Raw genomic sequence first — 13,445 nt, 5'->3', positions numbered from 1 at the left:
CTTTCTCTTATGGCACGGCACTTGCAGGCGGGCTAACCTGGACGTGCGCTTGCTGGCGAACCGTGTTAGTTAGTGTAATACATTAAAGTCTGATTTGGAGTGCGATCACGACGCGCCAAATCCGGATGTAGATCTCTGTTATGGAGTCTCCGCCTCTTCCTTATTTCCAGCGCAGCTGCTCAGTATGTGTGCGCCAACGACGCCTGTGGTGGCTCTCGTGTCTTCTTGTTTCCAGTCGTCCCAGCGCACTCGTCCCGTTCCCGTGTGGCGCCTGTAAAATTCTTTTCAGGTGAGGCGCCGCCGACGTGCCTCCATGGAGTCTCCGCCTCGCGCACGCACCGACGACGACGACGCCCCGCCCACGGACTGGCTGGGCGAGCTGCCGCCGGAGCTGCACCTCCGCATCCTCGAGGGCGTCGACGACTTCTCCGACTGCGCCGCCTTCAGCCTCGCGTCGCCGCGCCTCGGCCTCCTCGCGCAACGCAGCGGCCTGGCGCGCTTCAAGGACCCTCTCTTCGCCGTGGCGATGCGGCTGCTTCTCATCGAGCGTTTGATTGCCGGATCGTTCGTCGGGTCGTCCATCATACGGCCGACGCTTTGCGAGGCCACCCTTCGCGCCTACGCCGCCGACCGCCGCGCCACCGCCGACCACTTCCCGTGGCTTGCGAAGGTGAGCCCGGCGCTTTGCCTCTCGACAACGGTCGAAGGCGCTGACGAGCAACGCGCCGAGGCGTGGGCGCTGCGACGCGGCGAAGAGCGGGGCGCTGATCTGCGGGTGCGCTTCTTGAGGAGTGGCCTGGTGCGGCACTTCGAGGGCGGGCGAGGCGCGGAGCGGATGGTGCGCTTGGAGTTTGCTCACGGCGCCGTGCTGCACTTCGAGGGCGAGCGAGGTGCCGAGCGGATGGCGCGCGAGGAGTCTACCAACGGCATTGTGCGGTACTACGAGGGCGAGCCAGGCGCGGAGTGGGTTGTGCGCGTGGTGCTTGCCGACGGCGTGGTGCAGCACTACGAGGGCGAGCGAGGTGCGGGGCGGTTTGTGCGCAGGGAGTTCGCCGACGGCACCATGGAGCACTACGAGGGCGAGCTAGGCGCGGAGCGGCTGGTGCGGAAGGAGTCGCCCGACGGCACTGTGCGGTACTACGAGGGTGAGAAAGGCGCGGAGCGGGGCGTGCGCACGGTGTTTGCCAACGGCACTGTGCGGTACTACGAGGGCGAGCAAGGTGCGGAGCGGCTGGTGCGCATGGAGTTTGCCGACGGCATCGTGCAGTACTACGAGGGCGAGCGAGGTGCGGAGCGGCTGGTGCGGAAGGAGTCGCCCGACGGCGTTGTGCGGTACTACGAGGGCGAGCCAGGTGCGGAGCAGGTGGTGGGCGCCGAGGGCTAGTAAGAGCTCGAGTGGCGAGTCGCTTGCGTCGATGGCGATGCCTGTGGCTTATGGGCCGTCGTACCGCGTACCACACGCCACCACCAGACCACCACCACACACACACACACACACACACACACACACACACACACACACACACACACACACACTCACGCTGCTGCTGTTGCGTTCTCACGCTTTACGCAATTCTTGAGTGTTGTGCGAGGGAGTTTCGTTGTGAAATCATCCACAGCCGGGAGAGCGCCATCATGGATGATGGAACACGCAGATCTGCTTGATTGATAAGCAGCACGCGCTCCCATGGACCGCCGCTCGAACTCCGACGGTTCCGGCACGTCTGATGGGCAGTTCGTGCTCGAGGGGGAGCAACGATCGAATTCTTCTGGTTTTGCGCAGCGGTGGCGACACGTTGGCTCAGCCCGGCGATATGACGTCCTGCGGATCCTCGCAGCTCGACACGGGCTGCGGCGAGTGCTTCTCGGCGGTGGCGGGCCGTACGCTACCGCCTCCCGGCCCGGCTGGCCGCGTCGCGATCGCTACAGTGTGGGACGGCGGGCACGGCTACGCGTGCGCCATCCCGCTGTGGTGCCAAGGAGCGTCGCGGCTGGCCAGCGTGATTGGCGACGCAGAGCTGCTGATCCTCTCGCCAAAGGTGAGCGAGGACTGCCCGAGCGCGCGCTACCTGCAGCCGGCTCGCACGATCCAGGCGGCGCAGAGCTACCTCCACCGCCACGAAGGCAGGCTCGGCCGCAACTCTGGCCAGCGCGGCGCGTTCGCGGTGTCCAACCTGCTCAAGGTCGCCTTCCTCTCGCTCGGATCGACGTACGAGCTGCTCCTCTACGCCGACCTCGACATCGACCTCATGGCTCGCCCGCTCGACGCCGCCACCTGGCGCAGCGGCGCGGAGGCGCTGTTGCGCTCTTCGGCGCTCTTTGTCTCGCTCTTCGACCACGCGTCGCCCGTCAACGGCGGGCTGTGGCTGGTGAGGCCGCGGTGCGACGTCTTCTCGCAGGCGGCGGAGCTGCTCGAGCGCGGCCGCTGGAGCGCCGCGGAGGGCTTCGACGGCGTCGGCGCGCCGCGCTCCTTCCCCCGGAGCCGGATGCGGGAGGTGGCGGGCCTGCTGGCTGCGGGCTCCGACGCGAGCCTGTTCAAGGTGGAGGGGACGATCAACGGGACGCACTACGGCAAGCTCAACAGCTGGGACTTTGTCAACGGCGCCCTCGACCAGGGCCTGCTCTGGTACCTCTTTTACCTCAAGAACGACCTCGGCACCTGGGCGCGGTACGACCGCGGCGAGCTGCCGTGGCGCGTGGAGCACTTTTGGGGCGTGTCGAAGCCGTGGCGAGCGGCGGCGGCGCGCGGCTACTGGAAGCGGCTCGCGCCGCTCGAGGGCGGCCGCAGCCGTCGCACGCACTGCCGCAACCTGTCGAAGCGGGGAAGCCGGTGGGCCGGGGCCGCCAGCAGCACCGCCTCAAAGAGCCTGGTCGGCCCGCTGCCGTGGCCCGAGGGAATGCGCCGCTTCGGCGACCAGGCCGCCTCCTGGGACCTGTCGCGGCCCGGTGACTGCCGCCGCTCCGGGCCCGACTGCAAGCAGAACCGTGAGGCGTTCAGTATATGAGTCACGGCCAGGCACCGCGTCTCTGTCACAATAGTCGTGTTTGGAGGAGACTTTCGATTGGGCCCGGGCCACAAAGCGGTGTGGGCAGCTGGCTGCTACATCTTTTCTCTTTTGTGCACACGACATTCGTCGCTTGCGCCGTGCGCGTCGCCCCACCTCGTGAGATCAGACAAACTTTTGAGTGTTACATTACTCCTCTCTCGCATCCGTCTTCCGCGTTCCGCTTCCGCGTTCCGGCTTGCGAGTTGCAGCTCCGTCCGCGGCCGCGCCGGCGCACTCCCTGGTGCCGGTCGATCTTCGGTTCGATTCGGCTCCCTCCCACCGATCTCTCCAATGCTGGTACACCTTGTCCGACACAGGCGTCTGTGCCCGCAACGCCTCTCGCGCTACGCGCTCTCGGCAGTCGTGCGCTGCCGCGGAGTCGAGCGCGCGGCAGAGCGCCTGTAGGGTCTCGTCTTGCTGCAGCAGCGCGGCCAGCGTGGCCTGCGTCTTGTTGGAGACGAGGTTGGCGTGACGTGGACGGGCGCAGCCGCCAGAGGCATCTCGCAGCGCGAGCTCGCGGGTCAACACCTCCTGCAGCTCGTCGAGGTGGGACGTCACGCCGACGAGGTCGAAGTGTGCGAGGATGCGATTGGCCAATGCCACCGCAGAGGCCGCGTCGCGAAACAATCCGCCGTGCCAGTGCTGCGCCTGCTCGACCAGCAGGTCAGCCGCCGCGGCCAGTGCGCTCGCGTTGCGCTCACCCCTCTGGCTGGCCGGCAAGCCGACATCGCCGGGGCTGAATGGCAGCAGCAGGTGCCTCAGCTGCGCCTCAAACTCGATTCGTCCGTGCTGCAGCAAGTTCCAGGGGAAGACGCGTGGCATGTTGGTGCTAGCTTCGAGGGCGATGATGGTGGTGACGCGGCCGGGCGGCTCGAGGTGAGGGCGAGAGCAGGGCCAGCCAGACCAGGGCCAGGCTGCCCTCCTCCGTCGGCGCAGCGTCGCACAGTGGTCAGTGCTGCTAGCAGCGCCGGGCGACGACGGCTTGCCGCCTCCGGTCCCGGCCCTTCGCATCACCGACGACACAATGGCCTCGAACAATGGCCACCGCACCGCGCGACGCCGCTCGCCGCCCCCGCCGCCGCCCGGCGTCGCCGCCGTCGCCGCCATCGTCGCCGTCGCCGACGAGTGCCGCTATAGCTCGACCCCCCCCCCCCCCCCCCCCCCCCCCGCGCGCGGCCGCGCCGCGCCATCACCCCAGCTGCACCTCTGGTCTCTCCGGACCGCGCCGCCGCCTGTTGCCCTTGCGAGGGGTTTTGGGCCTCTCTGTCTGCGTCTCGTCTCTCGTGCCGAGCTCCGATCTGGACTGAGGTGGACTCTGCGCTCTGCGGGCTCGGCCCCGGGCGGCCGCGGCGGTCCACGGCTCCACGCCTCCCCACGGGGCGCGCCGGCGCGAGCTCTGCCCGCCACGGGCGCACACGACGCTCGACCGTCGCACGGGGCGCACGTGGTGAGACCACTTTGGAGTTTGGTGACCTGAGGCTGAGCCGCCGGGCCGGGCCGCGCCACCGGACTCGTGTGACATGAAGCGTGTTTCTATTTCGGATCACGAACACGGCCTTTCACCTCGTCTCGGCACCCCGACGTGTGACACTGACAGACCCCGGCAATGCCATGGTGGAGCATGGCCAATGGAGTAGGAGACACAACACCGAGCGAGAGCGGACCCATCAAGAAATCCCGGGACCGCTGGCGCTCTGTACATGTGGATATCCCTGGGCGAGACCGCCGAGAGCGAGCGAGCGGCTCACCTCTCTCTCGGCAGGGAGCCGCGCCGCGGGGCGCCCCTCGCGGCGCCTCCCTCGCCTGCACCATGCCGGTAAGGCAACATCGCAACACATTGTACACCTCTGGGCCCGCAAGACGCAGCGGCGCGTGCCCGCGCCGCCCGCCGTCGAGCCTAGGCCGCCGCCGCCGCCGCCGCCTCCGCCTCCGCCTTCTTGGCGGCGGCGGCCGCCGCCTTCTTGGCCGCCTTGGCCGCCGCGGCCGCGGCCGCCTCCGCCTTGACCCTCGCCTGCTCCTCTCGCCAAGCGTCGTGCTCGCCTGCAAACTCGGGCCTGACCTCGCCGCCGAAGCGCTCCACCACCGTCTCGACGAGGTGCGGGACGAGGTCCTCGATCGGGATGCCCTCGGGCTCCGCCTCGAGCTGCAGCTCGCCGTGCTCGCCGATGGTGCCGCCGAGGAAGACCTTGACGCCCGGCACCGCCTTGAGCTTGCCCGTCTCCGGGTCGGCCTTCTTGGCCGGCCCGCCCATCAGGCCGATGTCGGCGGCCTGCACCTGGCCGCACGAGTTCGGGCAGCCCGTCCAGTGAGATGTGGGGAGATGCGGGGAGATATGGGGAGATAGACCTGGCCGCACGAGTTCGGGCAGCCCGTCCAGTGAGATGTGGGGAGATGCGGGAAGATATGGGGAGATAGACCTGGCCGCACGAGTTCGGGCAGCCCGTCCAGTGGATGCGCACGTCGCGAGAGACGTCGACGCGCTGCTGCACCTCCTTGGCGATCGCCTCGGCGTTGTTCTTCGTCTCGATCATCGCGAGCCCGCAGAACTGCGCGCCGGTGCAGCTCACCAGGTTGCCGACGATGTTGCCCGGAGAGACGCGCAGCCGCGAGTCGCCGTGCAGGGCCGGCTCGGCGAGGAGGGCGGGCACGTCCTCCTCCTTGACGTTTGGCAGGATCACGTTCTGCTCGACCGTCAGCCGGATCTCGCCATCGGGCACGTACTTGTCGGCCAGGTCGGCGATGGCGCGCGCCTCTGCCACCGACAGCCGGCCGACGGGCACGTGGATGCCCACGCGCTTGAGCCCCTCCTGCGGCTGCGGGTGCACGCCGAGGTAGGCGGTGCCGGGCGCCGCCGCCCGCTCGAATGGCTCCGTCGGCCGCGGCTGCTGCACGTCGCACTTCGCCTCGAGCCCGCGCCCGTACGAGCGCATCTCGTCGATGATCTTTTGGCGGTACGCCGGGTGGCAGCGCGGGTGGCCGTCGACCTCGGCCACCTCGCCGTAGCTCTCGACGAGCCACATGAGCCGCCCCTTCTGCCGGTCCTTGCGGTCGCCCTCGTCGCGGAAGACGCGCAGAATTGCCGTCGTCAGCTCGACGGCCGTGGCCACGTCGGCCGGCATCCACAGGTCCATGTCGACCGACTCGGCGACCCGCTTGGTCGACATGTAGCCGCCCAGCACGATGTTGAAGCCGACCTCGCCGCTCGTGGCGTGGACGCAGGGCTGGAAGCCGATGTCGTTGATGTGCGTGTGCGCAAAGTCGTCCCTGCTGCCCGAGACGGCGACGTTGAACTTGCGGGGCATGTTGCTCCAGACCGGGTTGCCCCGCTCGCCCGTCTCCTGGTTGAGCGTGATCAGGTCGTTGAGCGCCTCGCAAAACGGGCGCGTGTCCACCTATGAGCGAGTTCGCTGGTCATTCATTGACAGTTGATGGCAGGACGCGGCAGGAGCGGCGCGTGTCCCACCATCTCGAGGCAGTCGATGCCCGCGAGCGGCGAGCCGACCATGTTGCGCACGTTGTCGAGCGCCGAGTGGAAGGACGTCTGCCCGCGCGCGTGCAGGCCGTCGATGATCTCGTCCGCCTGCTCGAGCTGCACACCGCGCAGCTGGATGTTTTGCCGCGTCGTGATGTCGATCACGCCGAGGTCGGGCCCGTGCGGCTCGACGCTGTCCGCGTAGAAGCGGAACGAGTCGGCGTTCGTCACCCCGTTGGGCAGCCGCAGCCGCATCATGAAGCGGCCGGGCGTCCGCTTGTCGCGGTGCACCAGCCCGACCCACTTGAGCCGCGTGTTCATGTCCATCTTCTCGACGTCCTCCCAGTCCATCTCGCCCGCGCGCACGGCAGCGGCGAAGGTGTAGACGTCGTTGAAGGCGGCCGTCGCGTCCTTGGCCAGCTTGGCCTTCTCGATCGGGTTGCCGTCCTCGGCGCGCACAACCGTCTCCTCGGGAAGGAACGAGGTGCCCGTTGGCCCGCTCCAGGTCGGACCCGGAGGCCCGACGGAGAAGGGCGTGCCGATGGGCGAGATCGAGGCGGGCGCGGAATCAGCCGCCGAGGCGGGCGCGGAGGCAGCCGGTGCGGAGGCAGCCGGTGCGGAGGCAGCCGGTGCGGAGGCAGCCGGTGCGGAGGCAGCCGGTGCGGAGGCAGCCGGTGCGGAGGCAGCCGGAGTGGCAGCAGCGCCGTCGTCGAGGTCTGCCCACACAAAGCCCGCTGGCGGTGGCGTCTCAACGATCGCGAGCCGGACGGCGCTCCGCACGGGCGGCGGCGCGACGCGCGACGCCGGCGACGAGACGTGGATAACGCCGGCCGCCGCGCCGAGAAGGGGCAACATCCGCGTCGAAGGCCCTCGACGGAGGACTGTACGTCGGCGAACGTCGCCGAGGTCGGAACGTGAATTCTTTTGCTGCCCATCTGCTGGACACGAATCGTTCGGCAAGCTGCTCCGCAAGGTTAAAATTGGTGGGTGAGGGTATGGGGACGGGGCACTGCGGCGCTCCCCCCTTTGTTTTTTCAAGGGGAGGAGTCAAAAGATGGCCTCCCTGCTGTTCCCACAGCGGGTGGTGGGTAGCTGGGTACCGATTCTGCTTCTGGTGCTCAGGCGGTGTCATTCGGAGCGTCTCAACCCTTCCAAGCCTTCCAAGCCTTCGATAAGCAGATGCTCGCCGCGCTCCTTGTCGGCCTGTCGGCCCTCATCGAGGCCACCTCAGTCATCGAGGCGCAGCGCGTCTCCTTCCGCGTTTCTCGCGACGTCTCCGATAAGTTTGGCCGCAGCGGCGCGGTCGCCTTGCGCTCAGTCATCCCGGCGCCGTCGGCACCGCTGCAGCGCCTCGGCTGCCCGTGCACCCTCGAGGAGTTTGAGAGCACGGCGCGAGAGAGCCGCTTCGCCGCTTCGCTCGCGTGCGCGCTCCTCCGCTGCGACGCCGTCTGCGACCCGGTTGGGGAGTGGGGCGCCGGCTTCACGCACGCGCACGACCACTATGCCTATGCCCACCTCTTGGAGGAGCCGAAGCGAAGCTGCGTCGTGGTGCTCCCGCGCGAGCCGGTGACGCTCACCCTGCGAGGCCACCCCGCCACCATCGTGGCGCCGACGCCGTACTCGTCGTCGTCGCACGTCGCCTTTTTCGACTCTGTGGACAGCGCAGTCGAGGCCTGCGGCTCGACCGCCCAGGCGCCGCCGCCGGAGCCGGAGATCTGCCTCGACGCGGGCGACGCGCTGGTGCTCCGCGGCGACCTGACCGAGCCGCCCGGAGGCCTGGGCGGAGGCAGCCTGGTCTACCATTTCCGCGCGTGCGGGGCGAGAGACCGGGCGGTGCTGTTTGTGTCGCCGGCGCTCGAGGTGCGGGCCAGGCTAGCCGGGCCGGGCGGCACGAGCGGAGAGGGAGGGCCGTCCTAGCGGAGAGTGTCGGCCCCGCCCGCCGCGTCATCGCGGCGCGCTGCGGTTGTGTGAGAGACCCGTGTGAGAGGCAATGTGCACAAGCCCGGCGCGTCGGCGCCGGAGCTTGCTCGTCTGATGTGTGTGAGCAAGCGTGAGAGTTAAACCGCGCCCCGCAGGCTCTGAGAAAATCTGGACGGTAGCCGACCAGGCCTGTTCGTTGTTGCCTCTGGGCAGGGTGGCGCTCGAGCGTCGAGCCTCGACCAGGGGTGCGGGTGTGCGGGGTGCGGGTGGCGGCCCCGCCGCAATCCCCGGCGCCCCGGCCGCCCCGGCCCCCATCCCCCGCCCCAACGACACGAGCAGCGTGCAACGACACTCGTAGGGGTAAAGGATTTTCGAGGGGTGTTGTCAACACCGCCCCTCAAGTCAACACTCTCCCTCAAGACGACACTCTCTTTTACGAGGCCTAATAGCTTGGGCACTTGGAGCACTTGGAGTGCGCAGTCGGCAACCTCACACCCAGGGCCGGGGAGCTATGAAGCGCACCCAGCGGGCAGGTTTTGCTTTGGTGCTTTTCTTTAATTAAACGTCGGAAGGAAGGCGAAGGGCGAAGGAACCGCGACGGGCTTCCTCGAGGCCGCCTCGGCGCCACGCCCCAGCCTCAATGGCTCCCTCCCGGCGCCGCGCCGGCCGCCTCCGGCCCTTGCTCGACAAGCTCTTCGTCGCGTTCGAGGCTGCGCCCTGGCTCGTCCAGGTGCTGCTCTATTTGTGCACTGCGCCACTGCTCGAGGCTCTCTTCTACCTGCACACGGCCTCGTGGCGAGAGTGGCGGTCGAGCGCACCACACAACACACACGAGCGCGCCGACACCGCCGCGGTGCTCGCCTTCTACGACCGGATCCTTGCCGAGGAAGACGCCGACGGCCTCAAGTTATTTCTGCACGGCTGGTTTCTCGAGCAGCCTGCCTCGCCGTGGCAGGAGCCTCGCTACGGAAACATCCGCGAATTTGTCGCGTGGACCCTCTACGGCGACGCGGGCGAGCGGAAGCCAAAGCAGACCTCCACCGTCGACCGAGTGATGAACCAGATCGAGGTGGTGCTTGGGCCACTGCCTGCCGGCCGGGCGGAGCGGCTGGTGGCGATGACATACACCCGCGAGCCGCTCGGACGCTGCCACCGGCCTCTGGTGAGATCGCGCGCATGCCCTCGTCCCACTCCGCCCAGCAGCAGCGCGCCACACCCTCCTCCCTCCTCCTTGCCAGGCCGTCTACCTCTGCTGCTTTGCAGCGCACGGCGCCATCCGCAAGATGCTGCAGCTGCTCGGCTTCAGCTCGCGCTCCGTGGGGAGGCTGCGCTACCTCCACCGGCCCGACCGGCGCGGCGGCGGCGCCACCAGCGCGCCGCTCGTCTTCCTTCACGGCATCGGCGGGCTGCTGCCTTACCCGCTGCTGCTGCTGCAGCTGGCCTCTCGGTGGGAGGGGCCGGTGCTGCTGCCGCTCCTGCCGCACGGTGCGCCGCCGCCCGCCACGCCAGGCGCGGAGGCGGCTCCGTCTCACTCGTCCGCGTCCGCCTCGCAGGCGCTCTCGACCGGCTTCCAACCTCCCGCTGCGTCGCGAGGGCGATGCGGATGCCCGAGCTCGTCGGAGCCGTCGAGGTGATGGTGCGCCGGCACGCGCTGAACGGGAGGGCGCCGAGCGCCGCGTTCATGTCGCACTCGCTTGGGACGGGTCCTCCGCAGCTCCGAGGAACGGCGGGGCACGGCCCGCGCTCTCCTCACCGTGTGGGTGTGTCATGTTAGGCTATCACGCCGCCATCGCGACTCGCGCGCCCGGCTTGGTCGCTGCGTCGCTCTTCGCGGACCCGATCTGCTTCCTGCTGCACGAGAGGGACGTGCTGCACAACTTCTTGTACGAGGCGCGCGCCTCCCTCCCCTAGAGCGAGCCCGGCTCCGACACCAGCCGCCTCCAACTCCGTGTAGCTTCTCTCACGCCCACGCCTCGCCTCCTCCGCCGCAGGTCGCCCCCCTCCGCCCAGCAACCTGGTTCCACTGGCTGCAGCGGGTCGCCGTCGCCTCCGACCCGACCGTACAGAACTGCTTGCGGCGCGAGTTTTGGTGGTCGCAGCACTGGCTCCACCCCGCGTCGCTGCCTTCGCCGACCGCCGTGCACCTCTCCGCGGCCGACACCGTCTGCAACCCCCGCCGCGTGCAAGAGCACCTGCTCCGGCACGGCGGGGCGCAGGCCGGGCTCGACTCGCCGCTCGAGGTGGAGCTGAGCCGCGGCATGTTCACCGTGCACGGGTGGCTGTGCGTCGCTCCGGCGGCGCAGCGCCGGGCCATCGCAGACTTGGGCCGGCTCCTCGCCCGCGGCCTGGCGCAGCGGGCCGCGGGTCGCAAGGGCGCGGGCGAGGGGGACCGCACTGCGGATGGCTCGCACCTCGCTCTCGCGGTGCGGCACCGTGGCGCGAGGGCGAGTGGGCAAGCCGTGCGTCTTGAGCCTCTAGGCGACACCGACTCTGTGAGCTCGTCGGGCGAGTCGGACGGATGCGGCGAGTAGGCCTTGCTCTGCCGCGCCGTGCCGCTTGCGCCTTCTGAGGGGATTTGGTTTGCATGTAGGCGGGCGCGGTGTGCGCTCGGTCACTCGCACGCCGTCTACGGGCGCGATGCTGAGTGCGTGAGGGCGCGTGCGGCGGGCGGGCAAGGGAGAGCGCGGCTGCAGCTTGCGCCGTCGCAAGCCTCGGGGTTCATTGGTTGCATGGGGAATTGAGGGTGGCGGTTGCATGGGTGGCGGGTGGCGGTTGCATGGGGTGACGGGTGGGTTGCATGGGTGACGGGTGGGGAACCATGATGCATGTGATTGTGATCCGGTCTCAGCTCGAATGAAGCTGCAGATGCGGCTTGGTGAGATGTTGTGCATGTCTGCATGATAGCAGCATGTGCCATGTCCATCACTTGAACTCACTTGTCACATGGACTCATGTGGGCGGCGTTGTCAGATGAGCGTTGTCAGATGAGACAGATCTACTTTGAACTCGCCGCTACGGCAATTGTCGGACGGGATTCCCGTCGTGTGGTTCGCGTTTTGCACAAGAGCGCGGCACCGGGTGCTGCCTGACACGTGACACTGCCCACTGCCGTACACGGATCGCGATCGCATGCCACTTTTCTGTTTTCATGACACTCGCGAAAAAAGACATGCCAAGAATCTTGATCCACGTCCGCTATCTAACACACCTGGCCCTAGGCAGTGGCCAGTGGCAGTGCCAGTGCGCAGTGGGCTGCGCGGGAGACAGCGGTGCGACCGGACGCGGACCCGCCGGATCCGCCGGCCTCGTGCTCTCATCCCCGGGCGACCCCCCACCGGTCCCCAAAGGCGTCGATCGCGCCGTTCATCATCTTGATGAAGGTCAGCGTCGACGGCTTTGCGCTCCGTGGCGGCTCCGGCAGTCGTGGCGGGTAGCGGCTCATGAAGTGGCGCTTGGACCAGCTGAAGTCCTGGGCCTGCGATGACGGGGTAGCGAGAGAGGGGTTGAGGCCGGGGGGCGGGTTGTTGATCTGGCCGGGGCTAGCGAGATGTGTACGCGGGCTGGGGGCCGCCCCCTCGGGCCAGGGAGGCGGCGCGCCCTCTGGTCGAGGTCAAAGGTGTAGTGGTAGATGTCGTGGTCGTCCAGGTTGTAGATGCCCGCGCCGCCCGGCTCCGCCTGGAAGGTCTTGTGCACCTGGACGCATCGGGGGGGCGCTAGTGCTTGGCCCAAGGCTGGCGCCAGGGCCATGGCTTTCGGGTCAAGCTTCTCAAGGTCAGAGTGAAGGTCAGAGTGAAGAGTGAAGTATGGGGTCAGGGCCAGAGGGCTAGGGGCGAGGGAAGTCTAGGTGCGCCTGGTGCCGCACGCCCGTGCGCGCCGCGGCGAGGGTGTACGCCCACATCTCGAGCACCCACCCGAGCGCCTGGTCCGCCTCGCGGTCCCGCTTGAGCTCGAGGCAGAGCCTGCGCAGGAAGGTTCCGAGAAGGCTCCGGGCGGCGCCTTCACCACGGCTCGCTCAGCCGCCGCTCTCGGCCCCTCTCTGCGACCTCTCGGCTACCGCTCGCCTCCACCACGGTTCGATCAGGCCTCGCAGCTGCGCCTGGGGCAGACGCCGCGGGCTGTGTCGCGGACGTGTCGCGGACGTGTCGCCTGCAACGGGCGCGCCGGGGCTAGCGCACCTTGTGCACAATCAGCGGGGACGGGCCGACGGGGTCGACGTCGTCCGGGTCGTGCCACCGCCGGATCACCGGCCCGAGCTTGCGCGCGTCGTACTTGTACGTCATGTAGTAGAAGCCGAACGCCACCGGCGACGCCTCGGTCGCGCGGTTGCGGGGCGGCCGCAGCAGCAGGTGGTCTGTCTCGATCACGAAGAGGTAGTCCTCGGCGAGGGAGGCCGCCTCCTTGGAGGCGAAGTACTGCCGGAGCGACCACGGCCGGTTCATCACCTACACGGGCACGGCTCCGAGAAGCTTCTCGGAAGGGTCCGAGGGTCCGAGTTCAGCTCCTCCACCGCCGCTCGTCACCACAAAGCCGTGCGAGCACTCGTCGCACCGCCCCGCGCCCAGCTGCTTGGTCAGCACCGTCGGGATCTCGCCCATCAGCCCGTCCGGCCGCCCGTCCGGCGTGGACAGCAGCCGCGTGAAGCCGCCTGCAGGAAGGTTCCGAGACGCTTCCGGGAAGGCTCCGCCTGGCAGCGGCCGTGGCCGCGCGACGCCGCCGAGGTCGCTGCACGGCTGCGCCGCCTTGAGCTGGCGGTAGTAGTGGTATGCGATCCGCGTCTGCCACTCCTGGTACGTGCCCGACGCGGCGGTCAGCAGCACGTGGTACGGCCGCCGCTCGGCGCCGCAAGCCGGAGGCGGCGGCGACGCGGCGGCGGCGGCCGCCGCGGGCTGACTCCTCCCTGTGGCTGCGGAGGAGTTTGACGCTGGAGCTTGGGCGGCCGCCGCTGAGCCTGGCGAAGCGGCCGACTGCCTCGCACCCAAGGCAGCGTCCGAGCCAGGAGTCTGCGA

At 68.8% G+C, this 13,445-nt stretch overlaps 6 protein-coding genes across 6 annotated transcripts in view; 3 read left to right on the top strand and 3 right to left on the bottom strand.

Annotated features, from left to right (window-relative positions):
• Positions 1-313: 313 nt before the first annotated feature.
• EMIHUDRAFT_238156 (hypothetical protein) lies at positions 314-1,384 on the top strand (the record flags this gene model as incomplete). The annotated part of the gene is made up of 1 exon (XM_005777247.1): positions 314-1,384. The coding sequence occupies one exon, from the start codon at positions 314-316 to the stop codon at positions 1,382-1,384; it is 1,071 nt and encodes a 356-aa protein (XP_005777304.1).
• Positions 1,385-3,194: 1,810 nt separating this feature from the next.
• Positions 3,195-3,869, bottom strand: EMIHUDRAFT_238154 (hypothetical protein; the record flags this gene model as incomplete). Its single annotated transcript, XM_005777246.1, has 1 exon — positions 3,195-3,869. The coding sequence occupies one exon, from the start codon at positions 3,867-3,869 to the stop codon at positions 3,195-3,197; it is 675 nt and encodes a 224-aa protein (XP_005777303.1).
• A 1,075-nt stretch (positions 3,870-4,944) lies between these two features.
• On the bottom strand, positions 4,945-7,401 carry NII1 (putative nitrite reductase; the record flags this gene model as incomplete). Its single annotated transcript, XM_005777245.1, has 4 exons — positions 6,511-7,401; positions 6,059-6,439; positions 5,465-5,989; positions 4,945-5,322 (listed from the first exon to the last, which is right to left on the bottom strand). The coding sequence occupies exons 1-4, from the start codon at positions 7,372-7,374 to the stop codon at positions 4,945-4,947; spliced, it is 2,148 nt and encodes a 715-aa protein (XP_005777302.1). The 5' UTR covers positions 7,375-7,401.
• Positions 7,402-7,698: 297 nt separating this feature from the next.
• On the top strand, positions 7,699-8,436 carry EMIHUDRAFT_238152 (hypothetical protein; the record flags this gene model as incomplete). Its single annotated transcript, XM_005777244.1, has 1 exon — positions 7,699-8,436. The coding sequence occupies one exon, from the start codon at positions 7,699-7,701 to the stop codon at positions 8,434-8,436; it is 738 nt and encodes a 245-aa protein (XP_005777301.1).
• A 514-nt stretch (positions 8,437-8,950) lies between these two features.
• Positions 8,951-10,970, top strand: EMIHUDRAFT_238151 (hypothetical protein; the record flags this gene model as incomplete). Its single annotated transcript, XM_005777243.1, has 7 exons — positions 8,951-8,983; positions 9,206-9,601; positions 9,678-9,755; positions 9,876-9,924; positions 9,993-10,142; positions 10,214-10,305; positions 10,431-10,970. The coding sequence occupies 7 exons, from the start codon at positions 8,951-8,953 to the stop codon at positions 10,968-10,970; spliced, it is 1,338 nt and encodes a 445-aa protein (XP_005777300.1).
• Positions 10,971-11,752: 782 nt separating this feature from the next.
• Positions 11,753-13,445, bottom strand: part of EMIHUDRAFT_115735 (hypothetical protein) — a gene marked incomplete at both ends in the record, with an annotated part of 1,951 nt that continues 258 nt past the window's right edge. The window contains 6 exons of the mRNA XM_005777242.1: positions 11,753-11,914; positions 11,995-12,132; positions 12,302-12,398; positions 12,483-12,535; positions 12,615-12,881; positions 12,960-13,445. The exon at positions 12,960-13,445 is cut by the window's right edge and continues 258 nt beyond it. Of these exons, the coding sequence (XP_005777299.1) occupies positions 11,753-11,914; positions 11,995-12,132; positions 12,302-12,398; positions 12,483-12,535; positions 12,615-12,881; positions 12,960-13,445 (1,203 nt within the window). The remainder of the gene's footprint in view (positions 11,915-11,994; positions 12,133-12,301; positions 12,399-12,482; positions 12,536-12,614; positions 12,882-12,959) is intronic.

Source organism: Emiliania huxleyi, assembly GCF_000372725.1.
Source record: "Emiliania huxleyi CCMP1516 unplaced genomic scaffold EMIHUscaffold_263, whole genome shotgun sequence".
In the NCBI taxonomy this organism is placed as follows: Eukaryota; Haptophyta; order Isochrysidales; family Noelaerhabdaceae; genus Emiliania; species Emiliania huxleyi.
This window is presented reverse-complemented; position numbering and strand designations above follow the sequence as displayed.